This window comes from Balaenoptera ricei, chromosome 1, assembly GCF_028023285.1.
Source record: "Balaenoptera ricei isolate mBalRic1 chromosome 1, mBalRic1.hap2, whole genome shotgun sequence".
Taxonomy (NCBI): Eukaryota; Metazoa; Chordata; class Mammalia; order Artiodactyla; family Balaenopteridae; genus Balaenoptera; species Balaenoptera ricei.
Window position 1 is genome coordinate 101,130,134 of NC_082639.1, and position 20,179 is coordinate 101,150,312.

Here is a 20,179-nt window from a genome sequence, read left to right on the forward strand (position 1 = left end):
TTATTTCTGCATAGTAATCCTGAAAACATTCTGAATTACAGAACAAAATAACATAAAGAGTTTTTAAATATTTTCATGTAATTTCTTAAATGTCTCTCCTAAAAAAATATATATTACAAATAATCCAAATTTCTTTATTTTGGTTCAGTGGCTCTCATTGAGATGATTTACAGACTTATTGCCTTTTCTCCCTTGAGAGAGAAGTCATTTATTTAATATAATTGGCAAAAATTTCTATTCCCAAGTAATAGTTAAATTTCTTTTTTCCTTCCTTTGAGTGGACATTTTTGGCATATACTTTGTCATTACCGAAAATCTGTAAACTCAGGCACAAAACTGAATTAACTTTGGCTGTTATACAAATGAGTGAGAACAACACTGAAGCCAGCTTACTAGAAGGTCCTTTTACATGACGTTCTAGGGCTTCCTTCACACCAGCAGCTGATTTTAATGAGAACTAAGGTAACTAGAGTGAAGCCCTCCATCTAAAGTCAATTTTCCAAATCCACACACACACACATAAAAACCTTGGCAAAAGCCATCCATGCATTTTTCTTGCATGAGCACAAGCTTAAAGCTTAAGGCTGCTTTCCAAATCTTCTAATTCCAGTAGGTCAGTTCTAGCCTATTGTTCATTTCAGTCTAAAGTTTATTTATTCGCATTTGTGGAAATGCTGAAGTAAGAGTTGAAGAATCAAAGTACTGGAGTTCTTACCCTTGGAAGATTTTTCCTTTTCCTGTTTGCAACTTCTCCAGCTCGGAAAAGCTTCCATTCAGTTAAAGTGACAGGCAACGTGGTATCCCTTGTGAGCTTTGACCGTAAATAAACTTGTGAGCTCTTCAGTTCCATAGTCTTCCGGTGAAAGAACTGAGGTTTGGAAGGAAGCTAAAACAGAAGAGGTACTGCTAAGGTAAGATCATCTAGGTAATGCCTGTGTTCTCAAAGTCAAAGCTATCCCCCCAAAATATTTATCTTTCCTTTGAAATCATCTAAAGTGAGGACACCATAATTTCTTTTTCACTGTTTGTAAAGAAGTTTCTTGGGTTTCTAATCCAAGTTCTTCTACAACAATGTAATCAAATTTCCAGAAAACAATAGCTCAGAGTCCTCATTAACTCAAGGCAGCCTTTGCTTTCAGGGCTGGTGAGTGCTTTCAGGGACCAGACAGGTAATTTAGGCCACAGGTTGATGTGAGACTATTACAGTGCTGTGGTAACTATAGCGAACTAAAAGGTTTATGGTCTGTCTAAGGGTGTTTGTATTCAAGTCTTCTGAAGCGCTAAAAAACAAACAAAAACCCCTCCCCAAAACCAAAAAAAAAAGAAAAGTTTTGTGCTGCTCCCCCCAAAACAAAACAAAGAACAATAAACCCACATTTCAGTGCCTCTTAGTTTTGGCCCTAGTTAAACCATTTTAACCTTTTTGTAGGATCATAAATAAGATTCTAATATTTTCTTATATTAATTCTCTGGTTATACCTTGGGTGCCTTGAAAGCACTTTTAGGGGGTGGTAGCTTCCATGTTGAAGGAGATCTCCACATGGGCAAAGGTTGCACTGGAATATCTTCATATGGATTTTCTTTGGTGGGATCTTGAAAAATAATGAAAAAAAAAGTTTAGAGGAACATAATTAAATGGGAACACACTGACTACACTTAAAAGGAAAAGAAAGCAAAAACTGGCTAAATATATTCAGCTTCCTACTCTACATTGCTGTAGGGATGTAGGTCTCAAAATCAATGGTACTTTAAGCTCACAAACCACTCAGGCGTCCAACCAACCTCAAAGAATTCTCAAAATACCATACTACACACATCTACTTCTGAACTGAACAGTCCAATAAACTAGTTGTAAAATCCATTAGAGAATTAAGGAATTTATACAACAAAGGTTTCAATATTAGAAAGGAAAATCTAGAGCAAGACATGCTTGATTGTAAAAGAAGTAACATACTCTAGTTAAGGGCTCCACCAACTACATTCTCACTAAATTTAATTGCAAAGTTTGTGGACACCTACATATGATATCCTCATAGATATTGTCCTCAGACTGTGTGTAACAAAGTGCTGAGCCAGAATTTCTTCTAAGTTCTTCATGAATCGTCCGGGAGTTGTGATTTCGAAAGTGCTGAATGTCCTCAAATTCAAAGGATTTCCTTAAGAAAGGAGATACATTTTAAAGTTGTATCTTTTAAAACTCTAGTATTCTTTATATTGGTATGATAGACACAAATTGATAAGAAAAGGACTTAGTGTACAAAATTACAAAGGTGTTTTATCAGATACCTAAGAATAATAAATTAGGCTGATGCCCTATATGCACCATGAGAAAACTGGAGGCTTTTAGCCAATTACATTCATGTTCTTCTTTGGGTACTTTATTAAATTCACTCTGTAATAAAAAGTGAGGTTAACTCCAGCATGCCCTAAATGAAGTAGAAGAATGTACTGGTTTCCCTATACATTTTTTTTTTTCTTTTTTGGCCGCACCACGTGGCAGGTGGTATCTTAGTTCCCCAACCAGGGATCGAACCCACGTCCCCTGCATTGGAAGCGCGGAGTCTTAATCACTGGACCGCCAGGGAAGCCCCCTATACATTTTTAAAGATATAAAATGGAAGTTTTTCTACGGTACTTATGTCAGTAGATTGTCCTGGATATTACCTATACTCCTACTGTTTCACTTGTATGTATTTTCCCCTTGGGTTAATCAACATCTGTATAATCAAATTATAGGTGTAACCCACACATGGAAATGGAAATTGGTTTGAAAAGGAAACAGAAGCTCAAAAGTTCTATAAGGAAAATACTTAAAATCATTACCTTTCAAATAAAAACATACCTTTTAGATCTCCCTCTGATTTTTCTGCCATATTTCTTTGGTTCAGGTTCCTGAGAAGAGGCTAAAGAGGACTCTGTACAAGAATTATTTTCACAGTATTTTCTGTCACAGTTTCTTTCTTTACATGGCATAACACCAGATTCAGATAAATATCTGAATGTCCTACGAGGTTTTGGCAAAGGATTTATAGAAGGTCCACATTCTTGTCCCTCAGGTTCAGAGTAAATGTTTTCTAAGCTCTTTGTTACTCCATATGAACTACCCAGACCTCTGAAATTCAGTGCTTTTTCTGAAGAGTCACAATGTTCTAAAGCTAAATTTAAGACTTTATCTGGGGGAAGTGCTTCTATTTTCTTCCACAATATCTGTGAGGTATAGAAATTTCCTGGAGGTAATGAAGTCTCTGGATCCAAAACTTCTTTCCGGCTTTCAATTTGTTTGGCCTGAGAACATACCCAGTTGGATTCTGATTCATTTTTAAAGAAGTGTGTATCATCATATTCACGTTTCTCACTTTCATCCTCACTTTGATTGTGGCTTTTGGCATCTTCATTAATGCCTTGATCAACATTTTGAGAGTTGGTGACATCCAGCTTTTTGCTCTTTCCCTCAGCAACAGGATTTCTCTTAAGAAGAGTCTCTTGATTACAGTTATTATATCTCACTCCAAAGTCCTTTGGATCGCACTTATCTGGATTAGATTTACCATTAGTTCTTCCTTCCCACTGAGAAATTTTTTGTTTGATGTTTTTGCAGTGGCTTCTTGACAGTGTATGAGCAGCAGAACGAGAAAAACCAACATCCATGTTCCCAGTTGGGTGCATGACAAGTGATGAATTTTACTGAGGTTCCATTACAAGTAACTGTGAAATACTATATTCTTTATCCTGTCAGTTAGAATCCAAACAATTCCAGTATTTTCCTTTCATCTTTAACTTGAAAATGTTTTAAAAAGAAAAATTCTGATCATCGATCCTTGTTGAAAATGGCTACAACTTTATCTTGAATAATCCTATTAAAATGAAACGAATATGTTAACACAGTTTTATAATTTCCTAATTTAAACTCCACTGAAACACTGCCCACCTATCCCTAAATAAGTTGCTTACATTTCATATGTAAAGATGTACCTGTCATCCATTAAGCAATTCAACCTCATAAAGGCATTCCTAAGATGGTGGTATAATATTACATAGAAAATATTACTTATGGTATTTCTCAAATTGTCTGCTTTAACATTCTGCATATTTAATTTCCTAAAGTTAAGTAGAATGAGGTTTTATAAGAGATTATATATAGTAGTATACAATATTATTTTGCGATAAATCAATTCTTTATGAAACCTTCTGTTAATGAAACAAGGTCCAACAGAGTATTATAAAAAGCATACAGAAATACATCTCAAATAACCAAAAAGTTTATGTATACATCCAGAGGAAGAGCCAGTTAGTCTGGAAACACACCAATAGCTGATTTCCTTCTCCAGTGCTATGTTGAGATAATATTAGCTCATCACATACCCTTATTTCAACTTTACTATTAGCAACACAGAATTCCATACACACCACTGTCACTAAAGACAATCCAAGGTGCCATTAACTATCAGTTACTTCGAAATGTAATAACCTATTTTGTCACTGACTGAACTTTCCACATCTCTGCCACCATACACTTGACCCAAATCAGCAAAAATACTTACAGTCACATCCCTTCCTTTCACACAGAGGCTTCACTCATTTAGGACCATTAACTGTTTCCTCAAATGCAAAATTTGGCAGAGAACTTTTCCTGTCAACTGAGTAAAGACCTGATCTCAAGTTCTACTGTATACTGTTTAAAAATAGCAACTGATTCGATACTTCCTGAGGCAGGGGTCATCCTTCCTTGAGCTTTGTCTGTGTGGCCTTGATTAACAGGCAGGAAAATGTCTTGGCCCAGCTCTGTCAGTGTAGCTGACCAAAACTGATACATACACAACACACACACACACAATTTATTCTAGGCAGAGCAACTGCTAGTCAGGACTACCATCAACTTTCAATTAAACTATTTCTTCAAGTTTGTAGGAAAACCAGGTTTGCTAGCAAATAAACTTTGATGAGGGTCTGATGCAAAGAAAATCATTCTAAAAAACCTTAAGAAATTGAACTCATGTGAGTGGAAAAAAACAAAACAAAGCACCCAAAATATAAAAGCTGTTGGGCAGAACTCTTCACAAAAGACAAATGCATAGAATTTGAACATCCAATCAGCTTCTACTGCTCATTATTAAAACTCTGAAAATCCTTTACTAGTTTCTGATGTTTACAGAGAATTCCTAAGGATTTTAAGGTGTCCTTTAGACTCAGGTTTTCTTCACTACAGACAAGATAGGAGTATTTTTCTCTCTCCTGGGAGCCTAGTCAAGGTTTTTGGCAGTCCCAAACTCTTTCATTACTCTTCCCTTGTTAATGTGTTTTAAGTATGAATGTGTCAAACTGAGAAGAAAAAGATGAAAATTGCTTGGGCTAAAAAAAAAAAAATGTTTAACTTGAAAAGAACTGGCAACAAATGGCCTAATCTATGGAATTCACATACAAATATAAGTGATGTGTATTCATTGTGTTTCAGTGGCAAGAGAGTAGCATAGCAACATGACACTCCTTAAATCTAGGTAGGTATTATGAAGAGAAATGTTACTTTCTCCTAACTATGTATTAATACATTGCAGCTTTTAAAAAATGACAAATTATTTCAAAACCAAAAAGTTTTAATGCACTCTAATTAGATCGATGCCTGTATTGATATTATAAACTGCCTTTATACATGATTGCGCAGCTCCAATTTTTGCCAAATTAAACTCTTTATAATGTGGCTTGCCTATTCTTATACATAAGTTGTGATTTTGTCCTATCCAAAAAATAAGAATCACCAAACCAAGAGTTGCCTGTTTTTCCCTTACAGGCATCTCACATCTAACTGTCCTTTTAGTCTAATTAAATTGAGTCACTTTGCTACCCAGCACCTCCTCCCCTATGGCTCTCCTAGCCTGCAAGATTCTTTATATCCCATCCTTCACCTCTAGTTTCTTGCCTTGACCTCCACTATCAGTAGACATTCTAATCCCTACGTGCTGGCCCAGTGCTCAAGTCCTAGATCTCTCCAAGCTTCATCTTTTGAAAGCTCCCTAAAGCCAACTTATTCACATATTTGCCCCTAGACACTGCTTTCTCAGCCTTGCTTCAACAGTTCTCACAGAAACATAGATTGAGAAAATATAACAGCTTCAATAATTTTTAAAATTTTGTTTCTTCTCTTAATACTACAAAATGAGTCAAAAGCTTCTCCAACTATTAAAGACTATTAAGTCAGGCAGGACTCACACGAAGAGAAGCTAGAGCTCACGATAACCACAATGGGCAACCTCAAGAGAAGAAACCAGCAACTCAGTTCCTCGGGTGGGCAAAAGAAGTATAAATGTGAAAAACTAAGCATGATTTTAAAAGTATAATAAAACAGAATGCTTGGAGTAAAGGCTACTAATCAATTCTTTTTTCCTACTCTTTGTTCCCAAAGAGGTGATTCTTAATCATGTCCTTTGGTTTTACAGTAAGTCCTCCGTATACAAACAAGTCCCGTTCCGAGAGCACATTTGTTAAGTCCAATTTGTTCGTAAGTCCAGCAAAGTTAGCCTAGGTACCCGATTAACACAATTGGCTATATAGTACTGTAATAGCTTTATAATACTTTTCATACAAATAATGCATAAAAAACAAAAACAAAAAATAAACATTTTTACTCTTACAGTACAGTACCTTGAAAAGTACAGTAGTACAGTACAACAGCTGGCATACAGGGACTGGCATCGAGTGAACAGGCAAGAAGAGTTACTGACTGGAGGAGGGAGAGGAGGTGGGAGATGCTAGCGGTGAAGGATCATCAGCAACAGGAGACAGAGGGCAAACTACAAGTTCACTCACACCTGATGTTGATGGCACAGGTTCTGGTTCCTTGCTGGATTCAATTCTATCTACCCTCTTGAAAAAACAATCCAGTGATGTCTGGGTAGTAGCCCTTTTTTTCTTGTCATAGATGACGCGGTAGCACCGGATTGCATTCTGAACGGCTGCTTTAACCTTTGTGTACTGTTCTACGTTCGGGTCCTGTGCCTCAAAAACTAACAGTGCCTCCTCAAATAAAGAAAATCCCCTTGCCATTTCCTGCATCATGAATCTCTTTGGTTCTTCAGTTACTTCTTCCTTCTCTTGTCTCTCTTCATCCTTTCTCTGGGCCTCCAGTTCCTGGTCTTTTTAGCAGTACCAGCTAGATCACCACTGCTTTTACACTTGCTTCCGGACATCCTGGGCTTGAAATAAAGATACTGTACTACTGTACTCTATACAGTACTGTAAAGTACACAAAAGCACAACCTCTTGTAGAGGATGCATGCACGTGACAATGTACACCAGACACGTGAACTAACTTACGTGACTGGACATGTGAACAGACATTCACATCTTTGAAAGTTCGCAACTTGAAGGTTCGTATGAGGGGATTTACTTGTTTTCTATTGCTTTTCTGAGTATTTACTTTCATCCAAGATATACAACAACTACAGTTTATCAGCTTAAGATGTAATTTATAGTATAACCTAACACATATAGGATTCTGTGTTCTTAGCCTTTTAAAAGAAACCAATCTAAATCCATTCAGGTAAGTGAAATTCTCTTTAAGAAAGAGAATATTAACGTTCTATTTTACTGACTCAAGTCTATACAAGGAAAGTTTCTCACTCCAAATCCTTTAAAATATTTTATTTGATTAAATTTAATCTGGCCAAATAGGAAGAATGTAGAACATTCTAAAAGTTGACTTAAAAACTGATGAAAGGATATACTTTTAAATGGTTAATTTTTGTTATGTGAATTTTACCTCAATTAGAAAGAAAACAGATGAAAGGGACCGAAAAGACTCTCACTTCTGGTGTGATAGAATAATTGGACTAGACTTGCCTTTCCAACATAAAAAACTATAAAACTGGACTTATATGTAAAATAAATGCTTTTAGATATTGAATAACAGCAAAGGACTGTGATCCCTGAAAGAAGGAAAACAAATGAAGTGGACACCAAGATGACCCAGCTTTCACCCTGGAGGCTCTTTTCAGAAAACAGCATAGAACATGGTAACCATGCTGAGTTAAGGAAAAAGAGACCAGAATGTGCAGGGGCAGAGGCAAATACAATCTTCAGGGTACAGTATCAGAAAGGAGGGAGCAACACAGAAGAGAAGCTCCAGAAATCTACACAGGATCTACTTGAGTCTTGGGCTGAATACTAAGCTGGTAAGGTATAAGGTAACACTGCACAAGGCTAGACAACATATTACTGGGAAAGAACAGCTAATGGAACCCTGTAAAGCTGACTAACACCCCAGAGTTAACGAAGGTCTGGGAAATGTTCAACTTCCAATGATCTTCACAAGAGAGGCCTTGTCAAACACCTGGGTAATTCAGTAGAAACAGTAGGAGGTCACGGCTTGCCAGTTGGACTTAACTAGCCCTAGAGTGAAGGCTACTTTAGAACCACCACAAAAAAAAAAGCTTTAAAAAAGCTTTTCAGAAGGATCAAGTTGATTCATAAGTAATTTAAATAACCACAGAAACAAAAGTCAATAATTTTTACATGAAGACATCAAAATCCAGACACACCACAATGTAACATTTACAATGTCTAGCATCCAATCAAAATTACTGAACATGCAAAGAAGCCTGAAAATGATACTCATAATCAGGAGAAAAATCAGTTAACAGAAACAGAAGCAAAAATGACAGACATGATACAGTTGGCAGAGAAAGACTTCAATTCAGATATTTTAAATATATTCATAAACTTAAAGCAAAATATGAACATAATGAGTACAGAAATAAAAGACATAAAAAAGAAAACAAAGGGAACTTCTGGAGCTTAAAAATACCTCACATGAAAAGAAAACTTCGCTGGATTGTTTGAACAGCAGATTTTAGATACTGCAGAGGAAATGATCAGTGAAGTTGAATAAGTAGTAATAAAAATTGTCAAAAACTAAAACAAAAACTGAAGCACAGAGAGAAGAAAAGGGTAAAACAAAAGTCTCACTGGGACAGTATCAAGTGGTTTACCTTAAATATAAATGGGAATCCCAGAAGTGAGGGGGTGGGAGGCAGGGAAAAAATATTTCAAGAAATAATAGCTGAAAGTTTTCTAAATTTGATGAAAACTCGTAACACATAGATCCATGAGGCTCAACAAATTCCAAAGAGGATAAATATAAGGAAAGCCTTACCAAGGCAAACCATAATCAAGTTGCTGAAAACTGGTGATAAAGAGAAAATTCTTAACAGCCAAAGGAAAGAATATACATTACACATAGGAACAACAAGGTAAGTCAGAAAACAATGGAAAATATTTAGAGAATTCTTTGGTGGTCCAGTGGTTAGGACTCGGCGCTTTCACTGCCATGGGCCCGGGTTCAATCCCTGGTTGGGGAACTAAGATCCCACAAGCTGCCCAGAACGGCAAAAAAAAAAAAAAAATTAAAGTGCTAAGGGGAAAAAAAAATCTGTGAATCTAGAATTCTAGACATATCCTTCAAGACGAAGGTGAAATAAAAACATTTTCAGTTAAACAAAACTGTTGTGAGTTTGTTAACAGCAGACCTGCACTTAGGGCCAGGGACATAATTTGTGGGTCCCAGGGCAAATTGAAAATGTGAGGCCCCTTGTTCAAAGTGCTTTAAAGGTACATATGAAGCTTTTCCTTTTTCTGCAGTCTTCTTTTCAACTTATCATGCCGTTTTAAATTTACTATTTAATGTTTTATGTGAAAAATTTTTAAATTTAAATTATTAGCATGTGTTTTACCATTCATCTATATGTTGTGCAATATCATTTTAAATGCAAATATCCGAGCGATACATGGAACATTTACCAACAGACCATACGTTGCGCCATAAAATAAGATGTGATAAATTTTAAAGGATTGAAATCATTCTGAGAATGTTTTCTAACCCACTATGGAAATGAATTAGAAATTAGTTCTAAACCAAAAGGAAAATACCAAAATATTTGGAAATAAATGCTTATATTACAAAAGGAAAAAAAAGTTTAAAAACAATGAATGAGGGGGCTCTTCTGGTGGTGCAGTGGTTGAGAATGTGCCTGCCAATGCAAGGGACACGGGTTCAAGCCCTGGTCTGGGAAGATCCCACACACCATGGAGCAACTAGGCCTTTGAGCCACAAATTACTGAGCCTGCGTGTCTGGAGCCTGTGCTCCGCAACAGGAGAGGCCGCGATAGTGAGAGGCCCGCGCACCGCGATGAAGAGTGGCCCCCACTTGCCGCAACTAGAGAAAGCCCTCACACAGAAATGAAGACCCAACATAGCCATAAATAAAAATAAATAATTTTTTTAAAAAAACAATGAATGAGGATACTATTTCTTAGTGTTTTAAATTGGAACACCTTCTACCCTGTTCAGTTTCAAGTTATATTTTATCTATTTCTTTAATTTAATTTAATTTATTTTTTTATACAGCAGGTCCTTATTAGTCATCAATTTTATACACATCAGCGACTGTCAATCCCAATCGCCCAATTCATCACACCACCACCACCACCATCCCACCGCTTTCCCCCCTTGGTGTCCATACATTTGTTCTCTACATCTCTGTCTCAATTTCTGCCCTGCAAACCGGTTCATCTGTACCATTTTTCTAGGTTCCATATATATGCAATAATATACGATATTTGTTTTTCTCTTTCTGACTTACTGTACTCTGTACGACAGTCTCTAGATCCATCCATGTGTCTACAAATGATCCACTTTTGTTCCTCTTTATGCCTGAGTAATATTCCACTGTATATAGGTACCACAACTTCTTTATCCATTCGTCTGTCGATGGGCATTTAGGTTGCTTCCATGACCTGGCTATTGTAAATAGTGCTGCAATGAACATTGGGGTGCATGTGTCTTTTTGAATTATAGTTTTCTCTGGGTATATGCCCAGTAGCGAGGTTGCTGGACCATACGGTAATTCTATTTTTAGTTTTTTAAGGAACCTCCATACTGTGCTCTATAGTGGCTGTATCAATTTACATTCCCACCAACAGTGCAAGAGGGTTCCCTTTTCTCCACACCCTCTCCAGCATTTGTTGTTTGTAGATTTTCTGCTGATGCCCATTCTAACTGGTGTGAGGTGATACCTCATTGTAGTTTTGATTTGCATTTCTCTAATAATTAGTGATGTTGAGCAGCTTTTCATGTGCTCCTTGGCCATCTGTATGTCTTCTTTGGAGAAATGTATATTTAGATCTTCTGCCCATTTTTGGACTGTGTTATTCGTTTTTTTAAAATTGAGCTGCATGAGCTGTTTATATATTTTGGAGATTAATCCTTTGTCCATTGATTCGTTTGCAAATATTTTCTCCCACTATGAGGGCTGTCTTTTCGTCTTGTTTATGGTTTCCTTTGCTGTGCAAAAGCTTTGAAGTTTCATTAGGTCCCATTTGTTTATTTTTGTTTTTATTTCCATTACTCTAGGAGGTGGGTCAAAACAGATCTTGCTGTGATTGATGTCAAAGAGTGTTCTTCCTATGTTTTCCTCTAAGAGTTTTATAGTGTCTGGTCTTACATTTAGGTCTCTAATCCATTTTGAGTTTATTTTTGTGTATGGTGTTCGGGAGTGTTCTAATTTCATTCTTTTACATGTAGCTGTCCAGTTTTCCCAGCACCACTTATTGAAGAGACTGTCTTTTCTCCACTGTATATCCTTGCCTCCTTTGTCATAGATTAGTTGACCATAGGTGCGTGGGTTTATCTCTGGGCTTTCTATCTTGTTCCATTGATCTATGTTTCTGTTTTTGTGCCAGTATCATATTGTCTTGATTACTGTAGCTTTGTAGTATAGTCTGAAGTCAGGGAGTCTAATTCCTCCAGCTCCGTTTTTTTCCCTCAGGACTGCTTTGGCTATTCGGGGTCCTTTGTGTCTCCATACAAATTTTAAGATGATTTGTTCTAGTTCCGTAAAAAATGCCATTGGTAATTTGATAGGGATTGGATTGAATCTGTAGATTGCTTTGGGTAGTATAGTCATTTTCACAATACTGATTCTTCCAATCCAAGAACATGGTATATCTCTCCATCTGTTGGTATCATTTTTAATTTCTTTCATCAGTGTCTTATAGTCTTCTGCATACAGGTCTTTTGTCTCCCTAGGTAGGTTTACCCTAGGTATTTTATTTTTTTTGTTGCAATGGTAAATGGGAGTGTTTCCTTAATTTCTCTTTCAGATTTTTCATCATGAGTGTATAGCAATGTAAGAGATTTCTGTGCATTATTTTTTATCCTGCAACTTTACCAAATTCATTGATTAGTTTTAGTAGTTTTCTGGTGGCATCTTTGTAGGATTCTCAACGTATAGTATCATGTCATCTGCAAACGGTGACAGTTTTATTTCTTCTTTTCCAATCTGTATTCCTTTTATTTTTCTTCTCTGATTGCCATGGCTAGGACTTCCAAAACTATGTTGAATGATAGTGGTGAGAGTGGACATCCTTGTCTTGCTCCTGATCTTAGAGGAAATGCTTTCAGTTTTTCACCATCGAGAATGATGTTTACTGTGGGTTTGTCATATATGGCCTTTATTATGTTGAGGTAGGTTCCCTCTATGCCCACTTTCTGGACAGTTTTATCATAAATGGTGTTGAATTTTGTCAAAAGCTTTTTCTGCATCTATTGAGATGATCATATGGTTTTCATTCTTCAATTTGTTAATATGGTGTATCACATTGACTTACGTATATTGAAGAATCCTTGCATCCCTGGGATAAATCCCACTTGATCGTGGTGTATGATCCTTTTAATGTGTTGTTGGATTCTGTTTGCTAGTATTTTGTTGAGGATTTTTGCATCTATATTTATCAGTGATATTGGTCTGTAATTTTCTTTTTTTGTAGTGTCTTTGTCTGGTTTTGGTATCAGGGTGATGGTGGCCTCATAGAATGAGTTTTGGAGTGTTCCTTCCTCTGCAATTTTTTGGAAGAGTTTGAGAAGGATGGGTGTTAGCTCTTCTCTAAATGTTTGATAGAATTCACCTGTGAAGCCATCTGGTCCTGGACTTTTGTTTGTTGGAAGATTTTTAATCACAGTTTCAATTTCATTACTTGTGATTGGTCTGTTCATATTTTCTGTTTCTTCCTGGTTCAGTCTTGGAAGGTTAATACCTTTCTAAGAATTTGTCCATTTCTTCCAGGTTGTCCATTTTATTGGCATAGAGTTGCTTGTAGCAGTCTCTTAGGATGCTTTGTATTTCTGCGGTGTCTGTTGTAACTTCTCCTTTTTCATTTCTGATTTTATTGATTTGAGTCCTCTCCCTCTTTTTCTTGATGAGTCTGGCTAATGGCTTATCAATTTTGTTTATCTTCTCAAAGAACCAGCTTTTAGTTTTATTGATCTTTGCTATTGTTTTCTTTGTTTCTATTTCATTTATTTCTGCTGTGATCTTTAGAATTTCTTTCCTTCTGCTAACTTTGGGTTTTGTTTGTTCTTCTTTCTCTAGTTCCTTTAGGTGTAAGGTTAGATTGTTTGAGATATTTCTTGTTTCTTGAGGTAGGCTTGTATAGCAATAAACTTCCCTCTTAGAGCTGCTTTTGCTGCATCCCATAGATTTTGGATCGTCGTGTTTTCATTGTCATTTGTCTCTAGGTATTTTTTGATTTCCTCTTTGATTTCTTCAGTGATCTCTTGGTTATTTAGTAACGTATTGTTTAGCCTCCATATGTTTGTGTTTTTTACGTTTTTTTCCCTGTAATTTATTTCTAATCTCATAGCATTGTGGGCAGAAAAGATGCTTGATATGATTTCAATTTTCTTAAATTTACTGAGGCTTGATTTGTGACCCAAGATGTGATCTATCCTGGAGAATGTTCCGTGCGCACTTGAGAAGAAAGTGTAATCTGCTGTTTTTGGATGGAATGTCGTATAAATATCAATTAAATCTATCTGGTCTATTGTGTCATTTAAAGCTTCTGTTTCCTTATTAATTTTCTGTTTGGATGATTTGTCCATTGGTGTAAGTGAGGTGTTAAAGTCCCCCATTATTATTGTGTTACTGTCGATTTCCTCTTTTACAGCTGTTAGCAGTTGCCTTATCTATTGAGGTGCTCCTATGTTGGGTGCATATATATTTATAATTGTTATATCTTCTTCTTGGATTGATCCCTTGATCATTATGCAGTGTCCTTCCTTTCCTCTTGTAACATTCTTTATTTTAAAGTCTATTTTATCTGATATGAGTATTGCTACTTCAGCTTTCTTTTGATTTCCATTTGCATGGAATATTTTTTTCCATCCCCTCACTTTCAGTCTGTATGTATCCCTAGGTCTGAAGTGGGTCTCTTGTAGACAGCACATATATGGGTCTTGTTTTTGTATCCATTCAGTGAGCCTGTGTCTTTTGGTTGGAGCATTTAATCCATTCACGTTTAAGGTAATTATTGATATGTATGTTCCTATGACCATTTTCTTAATTGTTTTGGGTTTGCTTTTGTAGGTCCTTTTCTTCTCTTGTGTTTCCCACTTAGAGAAGTCCCTTTAGCATTTGTTGTAGAGCTGGTTTGGTGGTGCTGAATTCTCTTAGCTTTTGCTTGTCTGTAAAGCTTTTGATTTCTCCATCGAATCTAAATGAGATCCTTGCGGGTTAGAGTAATCTTGGTTGTAGGTTCTTCCCTTTCATCACTTTAACTATATCATGCCACTCCCTTCTGGCTTGTAGAGTTTCTGCTGAGAAATCAGCTGTTAACCTTATGGGAGTTCCCTTGTATGTTATTTGTCATTTTTCCCTTGCTGCTTTCAAAAATTTTCCTTTGTCTTTAATTTTTGCCAGTTTGATTACTATGTGTCTCGGCGTGTTTCTCCATGGGTTTATCCTGTATGGGACTCTCTGCGCTTCCTGGACTTGGGTGGCTATTTCCTTTCCTATGTTAGGGAAGTTTTCGACTATAATCTCTTCAAATATTTTCTCTGGTCCTTTCTCTCTCTCTTCTCCTTCTGGGACCCCTATAATGCGAATGTTGTTGCGTTTAATGTTGTCCCAGAGGTCTCTTAGGCTGTCTTCATTTCTTTTCATTCTTTTTTCTTTAGTCTGTTCCGCAGCAGTGAATTCCACCATTCTGTCTTCCAGGTCACTTATCCGTTCTTCTGCCTCAGTTATTCTTCTATTGATTCCTTCTAGTGTAGTTTTCACTTCAGTTATTGTATTGTTCATCTCTGTTTGTTCTTTAATTCTCCTAGGTCTTTGTTAAACATTTCTTGCATCTTCTCGATCTTTGCCTCCATTCTTATTCCGAGGTCCGGGATCATCTTCACTATCATTATTCTGAATTCTTTTTCTGGAAGGTTGCCTATCTCCACTTCATTTAGTTGTTTTTCTAGGGTTTTATCTTGTTCCTTCATCTGGTATATAGCCCTCTGCCTTTTCATCTTGCCTATCTTTCTGTGAATGTGGTTTTTGTTCCACAGGCTGCAGGACTGTAGTTTTTCTTGCTTCTGGTGTTTGAGGCTATCTAAGAGGTTTGATGGGAGGCTCTGGTGGTGGGTAGAGCTGAGTGTTGCTGTGGCAGTCAGAGCTCAGTAAAACTTTAATCCACTTGACTGTTGATGGGTAGGGCTGGGTTCCCTCCCTGTTGGTTGTTTTGCCTGAGGCAACCCAACACTGGAGCCTACCTGGGCTCTTTGGTGGGGCTAATGACGGACTTTGGGAGGGCTCACACCAAGGAGTACTTCCCAGAACTTCTGCTGCCAGTGTCCTTGTCCCCACGGTGAAACAGAGCCACCCCCCGCCTCTGCAGGAGACCTTCCAACACTAGCAGGTAGGTCTGGTTCAGTCTCCCCCACGGTCACTGCTCCTTCCCCTGGGTGCTGATGCGTACACTATTTTGTGTGCGCCCTCCACGAGTAGGGTCTCTGTTTCCCCTAGTCCTGTCGAAGTCCTGCAATCAATTCCCACTAGGCTTTAAAGTCTGATTCTCTATGAATTCCTCCTCCTGTTGCCGGACCCCCAGGTTGGGAAGCCTGATGTGGGGCTCAGAACCTTCACTCCAGTGGGTGGACTTCTGTGGTATAAGTGTTCGCCAGTCTGTGAGTCACCCACCCAGCAGTTATGGGATTTGATTTTACTCTGATTGCACCCCTCCTACCGTCTCATTGTGGCTTCTCCTCTGTCCTTGGATGTGGGGTATCCTCCTTGGTGAAGTCCAGTGTCTTCCTGTCGATGATTGTCCAGCAGCCAGTTGTGATTCTGGTGCTCTCGCAAGAGGGAGTGAGAGCACGTCCTTCTACTCTGCCATCTTGGTTCCTCTCTCAAGTTATATTTTAATTTTCTCTCCAGGTTAAATGCTCTAGCTTAACATTTGTTTAAATTACTTTACAGCCAATCCTGAACAAAATGTACCATTCTTTTCAAAGTTACATTTTTCTAAACCATGTAGTGAAATTTGAGTGTCATCATTCCACCTAAGAATTGAAAAATAAATGATTTAAGGTTCTCCCTTAAGAAGAAAAAATAAATAAATTAAGCCCAAAGCAAGTAGAAGAAAGGAAATAATAAAGAGTGAATATTGATGAAACAGCAACAGATGAAAATGGAAAAAATACCAATAAAACAAAAAAAGTTATTTAAAAAGATCAGTAAAATGATAAACCTCTAGGTAGACTGGACAAATAAAAAAGAGAGAAAAAGCACAAGTTAGCAATATCAGGAATGAAAAAGGGGGCATCACTGCAGATCCCACATTAAAGGATATAAAGGACTATTATGAATAAATTTATGCTAGTAAATTTGACAACTTAAAGGAACAAATTTCTTGAAAGAAGCAAAGTACCAAAACTGGTGTAAGCCTTGGCTGCAGCTTTTACTTTCTGTGTAATCTTAGTCAGGTTCCTTAACCTCTCTCTTTCTCCATGAATGTGCCAATTCATAAACTGATACATTTCAACTATTGATACTTAGATCAGTGCCCGGCACATAGAAAACACTCAGTGCATGCTAGGTGATATTAATATCATCATCATACGGACAGGGACCCCTTCCAAAGAATATATGGCATTTACATTAGATCAGTTTGAGAATTGTCAACCTCATCAAATACTACCCTAGTATGTGAGTGAGTGGGAAGATTACAACAGAAATTAATATTTAATGTAGCAAAAACTGCATCAAAAAGAAACTGTCTTTTGGTCTTTATTAGAAAACTGGACTTCTAGCAATGCGAAAAATAACCCCTTCAAATGATGGTATTTCAGATCTTAGTCTAAGTCTTCCTTCTTAAGCATTATTTCTGTTTTCCCTGGGTTAACCTAGCCAGCTTGTTTTCACCATGATTTGAATTCAGACCATTACTGGAAATGTGTAGTGCTGATAATACAGCTTGAAGTACTTTAAATTTTTGTCTGGAATGGCTTCATGTACAAATTTGAGTAGGGTGGGATGATAAAACAAAAAAAAGCCCATAACATTTACCATTAAATTTTTAAAGTAAAAACAAAAACAAACAAAAAAGAAGATATAGGAATTCTGAATATCTCTATATTTAATTAAAAATTAATTTTAAATTTTAATTAAAAACCTTCCCATAAAGAATACTCCAGGTCTAGAGAGCTTCACTGGTGAATTTCATTAAACATGTAAAGAGACAATGTCAACCTTACAAAAACTCTCTCAGAAAACAGAGGAAGAAGAAACACTTTCCAATTCATTTTATGAGGCCAGCATTACCCTGTTAGATAACCAGACAAAGACTTTACAAGAGAAGAAAAACACAGAACAATATAACTCATGAAAATAAATGTAAAAATACTTTAAAAGTATTAGCTAAAAAATTCCATAAATAAATACAAAAAGGATACTATGCAGTGATTTAAGTATACTTTATAACAGAATGTAAGGGTTGCTTTAACATGAAAAGCCATCACATTTATGACATAAAGAAAAAAAAAACCCTCACACTGGTCAAAATGGCCATCATCAAAAAGTCTACAAATAATAAATGAAGAGTGTGGAGAAAAGGGAACCCTTGTACACTGTTGGTGGAAATGTAAATTGGTGCAGCCTCTATAGAAAACACTATGGAGGTTCCTTAAAACCTTATCCCATTCCTGGGCATGTATCTGGAAAAGATGAAAACTAATTCAAAAGGATACATGCACCCCTATGTTCATAGTGGCACTATTTATAACAGCCAAGACATGGAAGCAACCTACATGTCCATCAACAGATGAATGGATAAAAAAGATGTAGTGTGGGTACACACACACACACATACACACTGGCATACTACTCAGTCATCAAAAAGAATGAAATACTGCTATTTGCAGCAACATGGATGGACCTAGAGATTATCATACTAAGTGAAGTCAGTCAGACAGAGAAAGACAAATATCATATGATATTGCTTATATGTGAATGTAAAAAATAGTATAAATGAACTTATTTACAAAACAGAAACACTCACAGACATAGAAAACTCATGGTTACCAAAGGGGAAGTGGGAGGAGGGATAAATTAGGAGGGAGTATGGGATTAACAGATGCACATTACCATATGTAAAAATAGATAAACAACAAGAATTTACTGTATAGCACAGGGAACTGTATTCAATATCTTGTAATAACCTATAATGGAAAAGAATTGGAAAAAAGGATATAGATATATGCATACATATATGCATAACCAAATCACTTTGCTGTATACCTGAAACTAACAGTGTTGTAAATCAAATATACATCAATTAAAAATAAATAAATGAAAAAAACCTCTATATGATTATCTTAATAGATGCAGGAAAAGTATCCCAAGATGACAGAGTAGAAAGACCCTGTGCTCAACTCCTCTCACAGGCACACCAAAATTATAACTATTTACAGAACAAATATCGCTGAAAAAGACTGAAATCTACCAGAAAATATATTCTACAACTAAAGGTATAAGGAAGGAACAACAACAAGACACGTAGGAGGGGCAGAGATGCAGTATAGTCAAGACCCATATCCCTGGGTGGGCGACCCATAAACGGGAGAATAATTACAATTGCAGGGGTCCTCTCCAAGGAGCAAAGGGTCTGAACCCCACATTAGGCTCCCCAGTCTGGGGGTCCTGCACCAGGAAGATGAGCCCCCAAAACATTTGGCTTTGAAGGCCAGCGGGGCTTACTCTGGAGAGAGCCAGAGGGCTGTGGGAAATAGAGACTCTACTCTTAAAGGGTGCACACAAAATTTCACACACTCCAGGACCCAGGGCAGAAGCAATAATTTGAAAGGAGCCTGGGTCAGAACAACCTGCTGATCTTGGAGAGTCTCCTGGAGAGGCAAGAGGCAACTTCAGCTCACCCTGGGGACACAGACACTGGTGGAAGCCATTTTGGGGGCTTGTTCTACCACGTGGACACTGGTGCTGGCAAGCGCCATTTGGGAATCCTCCCTCTAGCTTATTAGCCTCAGGACCCCTGTTTACCAACATTTAGGCACCAGTACTGGGACACCTCAGGCCAAGCAACTAACTAGGCAGTGACACAGCTCCACCCTCCAGCAGACAAGCTGCCTTAAGACCCTCTGAACTCACAGCCGCCCTTGGACACAGCCCTGCCCACCAGAGGATCCAAGACCTGGCCCCACACACCAGATCCAGGACCCTCAGGGTCCTGCAGCCAGACAACCCAGAACCCAGCTCTGCCCACCAATGAACAGGCACCAGCCCCAGAATCTCCTGAGTCCCAGCCCCACCCACCAGCAAGCCTGCACTAGCCTCCGGACCAGCCTCACCCACCAGTGGGCAGACACCAGCCCCCAGGACTACAGCCCCACAGCCTGCCATGGCAGGACCCAGCCCACCCAGCAGCAGGCCAGTAACAGCCTTGGGACAATCTGGGAATCAGCCTTGCCCACCAGCAGGCCAACACAAGCTTTGGGACACCCTGGACCCCACAGTCAGCTGTGTCAGGAACAGGCCCCACCCACCAGTAGTCCAACACCAGCTCTGGGACATGTGTGCTCCACAGCCAGAACCCAGGACGCAGCTCTGCCTACTAGTGGGCTGGCACTAACCCAAGGATCTGGCTTAACTCACTGGTGGGTGGATACCAACCCTGGGATATCCTATCTCCCAACTCCACCCACCAGTGAGCCAGCACTAGCCCCAGGGCCCTGTGGGGTTCTGCAGCCAGCTAACTCATGACCCAGCCCTGCCAAAAAGCAGCTGGCAGCCTCCTCACAAGGCAGGGCCTGGCAACTAACCAGGCTGGGGGCCAGCCATTTCTACCAGACTGT

At 38.1% G+C, this 20,179-nt stretch overlaps 1 protein-coding gene across 2 annotated transcripts in view; it reads right to left on the reverse strand.

Annotated features, from left to right (window-relative positions):
- The window catches only part of DENND2C (DENN domain containing 2C), a 95,177-nt gene that overhangs the window by 35,064 nt on the left and 39,934 nt on the right, over positions 1 to 20,179 (reverse strand). For both annotated transcript variants that reach the window (XM_059928507.1, XM_059928497.1), the window contains exons 2-5: positions 2,843 to 3,854; positions 2,020 to 2,156; positions 1,480 to 1,592; positions 716 to 886 (exon numbers count right to left, since the gene is read on the reverse strand). In XM_059928507.1, the coding sequence (XP_059784490.1) occupies positions 716 to 886; positions 1,480 to 1,592; positions 2,020 to 2,156; positions 2,843 to 3,666 (1,245 nt within the window). In that variant the 5' untranslated portion in view covers positions 3,667 to 3,854. The remainder of the gene's footprint in view (positions 1 to 715; positions 887 to 1,479; positions 1,593 to 2,019; positions 2,157 to 2,842; positions 3,855 to 20,179) is intronic.